The sequence below is a fragment of the Cucurbita pepo genome, chromosome LG12 (assembly GCF_002806865.2).
Source record: "Cucurbita pepo subsp. pepo cultivar mu-cu-16 chromosome LG12, ASM280686v2, whole genome shotgun sequence".
NCBI classification, from domain to species: Eukaryota; Viridiplantae; Streptophyta; class Magnoliopsida; order Cucurbitales; family Cucurbitaceae; genus Cucurbita; species Cucurbita pepo.
The window spans coordinates 9,737,044-9,745,966 of record NC_036649.1 but is presented as its reverse complement, the minus strand read 5'-3'; the positions used below and the strand labels follow the sequence as shown (position 1 = coordinate 9,745,966).

The 8,923-nt window shown below is 37.0% G+C and overlaps 1 protein-coding gene across 1 annotated transcript; it reads left to right on the top strand.

The window, feature by feature from the left end:
* The first annotated feature begins 1,440 nt into the window (after window positions 1-1,440).
* LOC111806399 (coiled-coil domain-containing protein SCD2-like) lies at window positions 1,441-8,755 on the top strand. The gene is made up of 17 exons (XM_023691694.1): window positions 1,441-1,996; window positions 2,399-2,559; window positions 3,198-3,273; window positions 3,406-3,447; window positions 3,548-3,610; window positions 4,332-4,381; window positions 4,468-4,495; window positions 4,759-4,833; window positions 4,931-5,041; window positions 5,122-5,182; window positions 5,518-5,634; window positions 5,780-5,901; window positions 6,102-6,171; window positions 6,955-6,996; window positions 7,273-7,313; window positions 8,168-8,294; window positions 8,409-8,755. The coding sequence occupies exons 1-17, from the start codon at window positions 1,640-1,642 to the stop codon at window positions 8,486-8,488; spliced, it is 1,623 nt and encodes a 540-aa protein (XP_023547462.1). The 5' UTR covers window positions 1,441-1,639; the 3' UTR covers window positions 8,489-8,755.
* The last annotated feature ends 168 nt before the right edge of the window (window positions 8,756-8,923 follow it).

Sequence of the window (8,923 nt, the reverse complement as noted above, 5' to 3'; positions counted from 1 at the left end):
GGGGGGGGGGGGGGGGGGGGGGGGGCGAGTCTAGATCCAACTTAACGTCGGAAGTTTTTCATTTTCGTTTGTTTTTGCTTTGAGTTTTTTTTTTATTTTTTATTTTTTATTTTTTTATGGCTGGAATTGCATGGGAGAATACTTTGGATTTTTTTTCTCTTTAATTCGTCCTGCCCCCCAATTTGAATGAGGTGAGGAGAAGGCATAATAATGCAAGAAGATTGGGCAGATGATGATGGTCGGTCGGGGTAGCAGATTTGTGCTTCTTTTTAGCTACAAACAAGTCTGTGTCAGGGGAGGAATAAGGTTCTCAGAAGATGCATTATTATGCTTTATGAAATAGGAATCGTGGGGGGGTTGAGTGAAGATTAAGTAGGACATGGCAAAAGGCTTCCTTCCGATCATTTGATGACGATATAAATGAGGTCAACAATCCTTCCTAATGGGACCAATTTTGTTATTCATTTTCAATCCTCCTTTTTTTCCCCTTCAAAAATAGAAAATACATCAAATTGGACAAATTGGACAAATTCTAAGTTGATTTGAACCTAATATTTCTGTTTTTATAATTTGTATAGAAGACAAATGGAACTGGGCTAATGGGATTGGTTTTGTTTGGTTTGGTGGCTGTAACAAAGGCAGGCCTCAATGAGATTGGTTAAATTATAAACATTTTAAACTACTTGGTAGTTGCAAGATAGATATTAAATCATTGATTGTGGGGATATGGATGAAATCAATTTGGGTGTACCGAACCAACGTCATAACTCGTCCCCCAAATCTCAAGACGGTATTAACCACATAATTATGTGCCATTGCTAAAGTCTTTGCATCGAGTATAGCACCAATCCACCATATTGGATCCACATCGCTAACTCTTCTAATCCTTCTACATTTGCCAATTCATTGCTCCATTTCAGGAAAAAAGAAAAAGAAAAAGAAAAAGAAAAAGAAATGAATGTTCAAATACTAAATATGTAATTTGAATAATGTGAATAATACACCTTCTAGGTAGCTATAATAAAAGAGGAGTGAAAAAGTCCACACCCATAAAAAGGTTCTAACATTTATATCGATTTGAAACTGGTCCAATACCAAATTTGCACCTTGTCGATGTGGTTGAAGATAGAACTGTTTTGTTTTTTTTTTTTTTTTNTGGTTTTTTATATCGTAAAAAAAATAAAATCAGTAACTCCATGTCCAGTTAAAAAAAATTAGTCTTATTGATTCGGTCTGTCTCTTCAACTAAAAGATAATAATAGTTAAATGTACCTACCCATTTATTTAGACCACGAAAATTTGCAAGGAATTTAGGTCGTTTGATTTTGATAGGAAAATTATTTTTAATTATTTTAAATCTAAAAATTATTAGAGATCTATCGTTTAAGTCCCTCTAGTCTACGTACTTTTTTTTTTTTTTTCTTTTTTTCTTAATACAGAAAATAAGAAAATCTGCGGCGGCTGTTTTCTTCCCCTTTTCAATGTTAGTTGCAGCGTCCATAAACTGCGTTGGCTCTGTTTCTCTCGCGATTCTTCCCTCCAAATTCCCTCACTTCCCAGAACTTGGAACTCTTCTTACCATTTCTTACTAAATCTTTGTGCTTCTCCGATCTCTTTCACCAAGCTGCTGCTACTGTAGATGGATGTGAAACGGACTGAGAGCCCGATTTATGCTCGCCAATGGAGCAGCGAATCAGGCAGCACAGGTGGTCCCGCGTCACCGGCCATGTCGCCGGCGCGCGGCCATCACGCTCGATCCTCCTCCGTTTCTGGAATTTCCAACATTAAGCGCACACAGAACTTCGCTGCAAAAGCTGCGGCTCAGCGGCTAGCTCAGGTTATGGCTTCTCAGACCGCCGTTGACGACGAAGACGATCAGGACGATTTAGGATTTCGTTATAGTGCTCCTCCTCCTATTTCGTTGTCTAGGAATGTTAATAACGGTGGTAGACTTGCTGTTCCTACTGCGAAAACCACTAGATCTCCCTCCCCTGGGGTAAGTTAAATGCCTTGTGCTCTAGTCTGATTGATTTCTATTGTAACTGAAGCGGACTACTTCTGTTTTCTGCTTCTTTGCACATTGTCTTCTGCTCTCTGCTCCCGGCTCAATTTTTCTTCAAGTAGGTCTGCTCGGTGTAAATGTTGGTTAATATCTGTTCTGAGTAACTTGATTTGGAATTCTTTACAAAAAAGATATATAGATTCACGGATCCTTCCTTTCACGAATTGAATGCCATTTTTCGTTAAATTAGCAGGTCTTCCTAATAAATGTTCCTCCGGTGCTTTACACTCCATTTGTTCTAGAAAGGCGATAGCCAGTTATCTTTTCCGGAATGAGAACACCGCTGAGCTGATTTCTGACGACTAATCGAATTTCTCTTTTGCGACTTCTAATTAGTTAGCCAGAAATTTTTTAGAAGACATTCCTTCAGTTCGTTCCACTTCAGCAGGAAGATCGTCAATATCTCACCTTTCACTGCCAGTGGCTCCACCCAAAACAACACTGAGGACGGCAACTTCAATGCCACCCCTAGATCCGCCTACTCAAAGAGGAAAAAGGTAAATCATTTTGACTACGACGTAGATTAGAAAATCAAATTGGTGGTTCGGACTGTATGAACACAATGCAAGTTACTTATCTGGTTTTGACATCTATACTTTTTTCTGTTTTTTATAGTTTTTCTCTTTGTTTGGAATTGAAACAAAGCCTAAACAAGTTTAATAATGAATTGGTGGTGGTTGGGAGGTGAAATAAGTTTGTTCTTGCTACCTTTTGTTTTGGCGGTAAAATTGCCCACTGGCCCCAACAAAAATGTAAAAAATAGATAAAAAGAAAAGAAATTGAACTTTAAGATTCCTTTAGTTTCCTCAATATCTAGGAAAAGAAATATTATTTCTTGCTGGGAGATGCTTGAAAATCTCCTTCATAGTTACCTGAGTTGTTGACTAATTTGATTATCCTGCTCAAGTCAATGATTTGTTATTCTGGGTAATGATTAAGTTAAGAGTACTGTTAGAAACTTAAAAATCTTGTTTGCCCCTTACATTGATAGCTGCTACATCTCTGGACATGTAGCCTATATTTTCCATACGTTGCTTTTTCCTGGTATCTGCTGATGAGAGTGGGATAGTTCTGAGGATAACTACTATGGTATAGTATATCAAAAAATTGGTGATTGATAAATGTAATACTGCAGATTCTCATCAGATACAGTGCGTTTTAATACTAAAGATTCAGGAGATCAGCGAGAAGCATCTGGCCTTCGTGATGAAGTATGTCCATAGCATTATTGTTTCATATCTGAATGGTTTGATTGACTGTGTGACTGTAAACCAGCATGTCCGTGACAATGCTCCTTTTCCAGTCTTCGAGTACTTAAAGGTTTTCAATTCTCTGTGCTGTAGCTTGATATTCTACAAGAGGAGAACGAGAACATTCTTGTGAAGGTGCTTTGATTTTTCATTTTTTTCTTTCTTTTTCACTGGTTTTGAGCATTTTATTAAATATCCTTTGTGCTTAAATTTTGTACTTGGGTATTGTTTACAGCTCAGGCTTGAGGAAGAGAGATGTAAAGAAGCAGAAACAAGAGTTAGGGAACTTGAGAAGCAGGTAATGGATACATCATTTCAATATAATGTTCATTACTTGTGCTTGTCTTTTTCTTTGCCATGGAAAATCTTTTCTCAGAAGCAATTTGGACGTGTAATGTGCTTCAGATTTGTATAACAGCATCAAGTGTAGCCACCCACCCGTGAAGAAAGAAAATGAATGAGAAATTAAGCGTAGCCACCTAGAAAGGACAGGAAGTGAGAAAATTTTGATATTTTGTCATGTGGTGAGAAACTAAAAGGAGTAAACAGATCTGAGGACAAATAAAAAGCTTAAGAGGAATGTTGGTTGTGTAAGAAAATGAGTAAAGAAAGCATTGTGTAAAAATGCGCACAGCTCTTCTAGAAATGCCCGGCCTGATAGGAGAAGTGATAATATGGTTCGTTTTAGGATGGTACTGGCCATGGAACCAATAAGAGAACACGTAAGATTAGGTAGTAAACTGAAATGAAAGAGAAAAGGAAAAAGAACAATGTACTACATTGATGTTCAACAAAGTGTGAGCTTGAGTGAGGTTCCTTCACCAGGTTAAACATCAAAGTCAGCCTGTGACCAATAGAGCCCAAGCGTAGGTCTTCGAAATGGAAGTCTTTGTATTCTGGATTATTTACTTTTGTCTTTACTGTTTGTTTTGGTGTTCCAATTTTCGGCTGGAACTTTAGTTTCACTTTTGTACTACGGTGACAAAATACATGTGACTGATGTGTTTCTAAGTTATCAGGTTGCTTCTCTGGGAGAAGGTGTTTCTTTAGAAGCCAAACTTTTGAGCAGGTCAATGCAAGTTTAAGTTAATTTCATTGGATTGTTTTCCTTCTTGATGTCTGTATAATATGTTGTCTGTGCTATTAATAATGCAGGAAGGAAGCTGCATTACGTCAGAGAGAGGTATTTACAGCACCAGATGTGTAAGACTTATGATCGAGAACATAGGGAAGCTTAGTTATAACCATTGAAATATTTAATGTACTCAGGTTGCTAAGTTGTGAGATTTTTCAAAGTTACCTAGGTAGAATTTTAAAGATCAAATGGCTTATTTAGATATTGCTTGCAGAATGATGGAAGTTATTGTCTATATTTGATCATTTGTTCCTACACATGAAGCAGCAAAGAAAAAGGCATTATTTCTGATTGTACTTTCAATTTCACAGGCTGCACTTAAAGAAGCAAAACAATCGAAGGATGGGGGGGACAAGGAAATTGAATCCCTTAAATCTGAAGTTAAGGTTATATTCCTTGCTTCCTTTTACGTCCAAAAAATTAAACATGGTTATCCTTTACTGATTTAAAATAGTGCTATTTCTTATTTCTTACTTGAATTAGAAAGCAAAAGAAGAGACTATAAGTGTTGTTCAACACCTTCATGGAGTTGAACATGATGTGAAAGCCCTTCGATCTATGACGCAAAGAATGATTTTGACTCCGAAGGAGATGGTCCGTACTTGCTTTAATTAAAGTAGCTTGTCATGTTAGTTTGCATTTAGAGATGAATTATTCAACATTTTTTATTTCAGGAAGAAGTCGTTCTAAAAAGGTGTTGGCTTGCTCGCTACTGGGGACTGGCTGCAAAATATGGTAAATCAGATGACATGCCTCTTTCATTTATTACTTTGAATTCTACATAGTTCTTTTTCAAATGCTGAAGTCCTTAGTTGAATCTAACTGAAATACTATGTTTCTTGCTTTTTTGCATTATATCACCCCATTGTCGGAAATGTAAAATATCATGAAAGATTTTAATATTTCGAAAATTTTACTTAGACCTCTATCAAGTTATGAACTATTGCAGAACCTCGGCCTCCCTGTATGTGTGAAACTTTTTACTTGTCCTTTCATTTTGATGTCTAGCAGGTGGCTAATAGCTTCTTGCAGTTCATTAATCTTGATATATCTATTTTCGTGGTTTTCAGGCATTTGTTTGGATATTGCTGTGACTAAGTACGAACACTGGTCATCTTTAGCACCACTGCCATTTGAGATTGTTATTTCTGCGGGACAAAAGGCTAAGGAAGAATTTTCTCAAAAAGGCTAGTTCCTGTTCGGTGCTTGTACTTTATTTATTGATCTTCCTGCCACTGCCCACCAACAAAAATGGGCCCTTTTTTTTTGTGGTTGCATTATCTAAGTCAATATGATTTTATCCCATCCCATAATGCCATTTACATTTACCAGGAGACCTGGATCCTGAGAAAAGGAGCCACTTTGTTCTTGATATAAGTGATCTAACCGGAGAAGGAAATATTGAAAGCATGCTATCTGTTGAAATGGGATTGAAAGAACTTGCTTCTTTGAAGGTTTCTTTATGATACGTTACTCTCTCTCTCTTCTTTTTTTGGGTTGGGGTGATGGAGGGGGGGATGTTGGGAACTTTAATCATCAAGTATAAATTCTGTTGTGTTCCGTTTCTTTTCTTTTCTAAACTATGTTCTTTGTTGTCATCTTGTGATTGCTATTACTGTTTAAATTAAGTTTAAGCTTGATTTGGAAAACAAAGGTGGAGGAGGCTCTTGTGCTTGCTCTGGCTCAACAGAGGCGACCAAATTCTGCGCGACAGTCTCTCTCAGGTGTGAATTGTTAGTATGACATTCATTTTATTATACTCTAATTAGCTTATATTTAAATCCTAAATGATTATTTGTATGAACTAAAGGTTGCCAAAAAGAAATTTTTAGCCTCGTCCCTGCTTTGGACCTCATGTAATCATTAGATTGACATTGCTAAATTTGTCTAATTTGTCTTGTCTTGCTTGAGTACGCTTGCATCTTATCATCCCTCTATTTTTTTTCCCCATAAAGTTATTGCTTCTTATCTACTAAAAAAAAAAAACAGGCAAGACTGCGGGCTTTTTTTTGTTACTTGTTCTATTAATTCTCAATATAAATGAATGCCTCTTCTGGAACCCATCATTGCCTGCCAATTCTCATTACAGTTGATCATGAAGACCAATTATTGTCTTTGCTCAAGTGCTCATGGACTCTCAACTTTGCTCGAGGATCATTTTAGTGTCGTCAATTTCAATTTTCCACGTCACCTATCATTTATCAGTTCGTTCGGTGTGTGTCCATAATGCTATTGCAAATGCCATTCAATCAATTGAGCATTCCAGCCATAAATAATTTTAGCCTTTTGAAGATGTCTATTGATAGGTTATTTGATGAGAAACGCGACTAGTGTTATTATTGTTTTAGTGAAAGTTTTTTTTATCTTTGAATCTGTATGATAAAATAGAAAAGTTATGTTATAACCAATTCCTCCAAGGATGCATGAATTACCAACTTTAAAGTACCAATTCTAGCACTTGGTAGTATCCATTGCTGAACACTTTCCAAATCAATTTAATGTTGCAGATATCAAATCGCCAGTTGATCCGAAGTTCATGGAGGCATTTGGTATGTCATTTTTGTTGCCCATCACTTTTCGATAGTTATGAAGTTTGGAAGGGATAAAGCTTGCTAAAATTTCTCATTGAATTGCTCCTGCTTAATTCTCTGAATTTGATAACAATCAGGACTGCATTTCATTTCCATGGGATGCTAGTATACTCTAATACTTTTCGTTTTATGCTGTCTTCTTTAATTTTGATGCATGAAACAATAATTGAGCATGTACTGAAGCATTTTATATATTCTTCATCACTTTAATATTCGGTGAGTGTTTTATTTCAGAATTGAGCCCAGAGGAATCTGAAGATGTTCTTTTCAAAGAGGTCTTTCCATTTCCCCTAATTTGTTCTCTTTTTGTAACCTAATTTTCTGTTGCATGATATATAGGTGGTATTTTTTAATGATTAGTACATTGCTTTCCCTGTTAGAATTTTCTTTCTTAGCACACCAAAATACGAAAACGCCCTTCATACATCCATATGCTTCCTGGCCCTTAACGAGAACAACTCTCTTTGACCTTTGTCTGGTCATAGAACCTTTGTTCAGACGATGTCAGTTCTCTTTTACAGGTCTTATCTACTGGATGAGAGCCAACAAATCCCTCCATCAGCTGCAAATGTTATGACTTCCTTGTCACTAATGATTTAACTGTTAGGTTTTGTACTGACATTTCGTGTAGATGATGGTTAGAGTGAAATTTTTTGAGGTGCCATTAGAATTTCTTACATTTGATCAGGAAGATGAGGGAAATTATTTCACCATCTCTTCTTTTGAAGAAACAAACTTTCATGAAAAAAATAAAAGCCTCTCACCCTTGCCGTCAAGGGCTTGAATTTATGGGGCCAATGCTTTTAGTATTTGGCACTGCCTGGCTCTGATCAGAAACAATCAATGTTGTTGGTGGTTCTCTGGAATCCGAAACAGTAGCCTTGTTGTCTAGTTCCTCGAGACAGGTGGTGGTTCCAAAAAATCTTTGTTAAGCAGCCATCGTACAAGCTATCTATAGTAAAACCTTCTGGTGGTAAACGAGTGGAACTGTATGAACTTATGTCACATTTACGCTGTGGTACTAATACCTGTATAAAAATGTGTTCCATATTTTGCTCTTCAACTTCTGTATTGCATGCTTACGTCATAAACAATCTGATTATACATCTGAAATACTCTTGGTCTCCAGGCATGGCTTACATATTTTTGGAGAAGAGCCAAAGCTCATGGTATTGAAGAAGATATTGCGAATGAACGACTTCAGTTCTGGATTAGTCGCAGTGCTCACTCTCCTTCATCACATGATGCTGTTGATGGTAAGTTTTGCAAAACAAGTTGACTACTTGTATCGTATACTTATGCCTCCTTTCATTTTCTTACCTTCCTCTTCTTCTTTTATCCCCCTTGTGTGGGTGAACGCCAATTTTCAGTTGAGCAAGGCCTCACAGAGCTCAGGAAGTTGGGAATTGAGCGTAGAATGTGGGAAGCATCACGTAAAGAGAGTGCTTGAACTCAATTACATAACCTTAGATAATGTGTCGCTCTGATTTCAAGTTCTTGTTTCCAATGTCACAACGCTGGCTAAAAGTTCAGTGCCTTCATATCAGCCGTTTTTTTTTTTTGGGGGGGGGGGGGGCAAATCCTCTCATGTTCTATATATATGTTGGTTACCTTGTTTCTGCTAATATAATGTAAGTCTCATGCACTGAACTACTGATATGAAAGTCACTTTCTGCATTCTAGAGAGGTGGGGCGGAAGAATCACCTCCTGGTTCAAGTACACAATGTTCTTTACTATCCTGGAAAAAAAAATAGGGAATACAAAGAAATTGATAGGTCTAGCTGGGTTGGAAAGTCGGTGTTCTGGTGGTTATAAACATTTGTGAATTTTCCATTGAAGAAGAAATTGATAGGTCTATGCAGCACTTGGTGGTGATTTTACAAG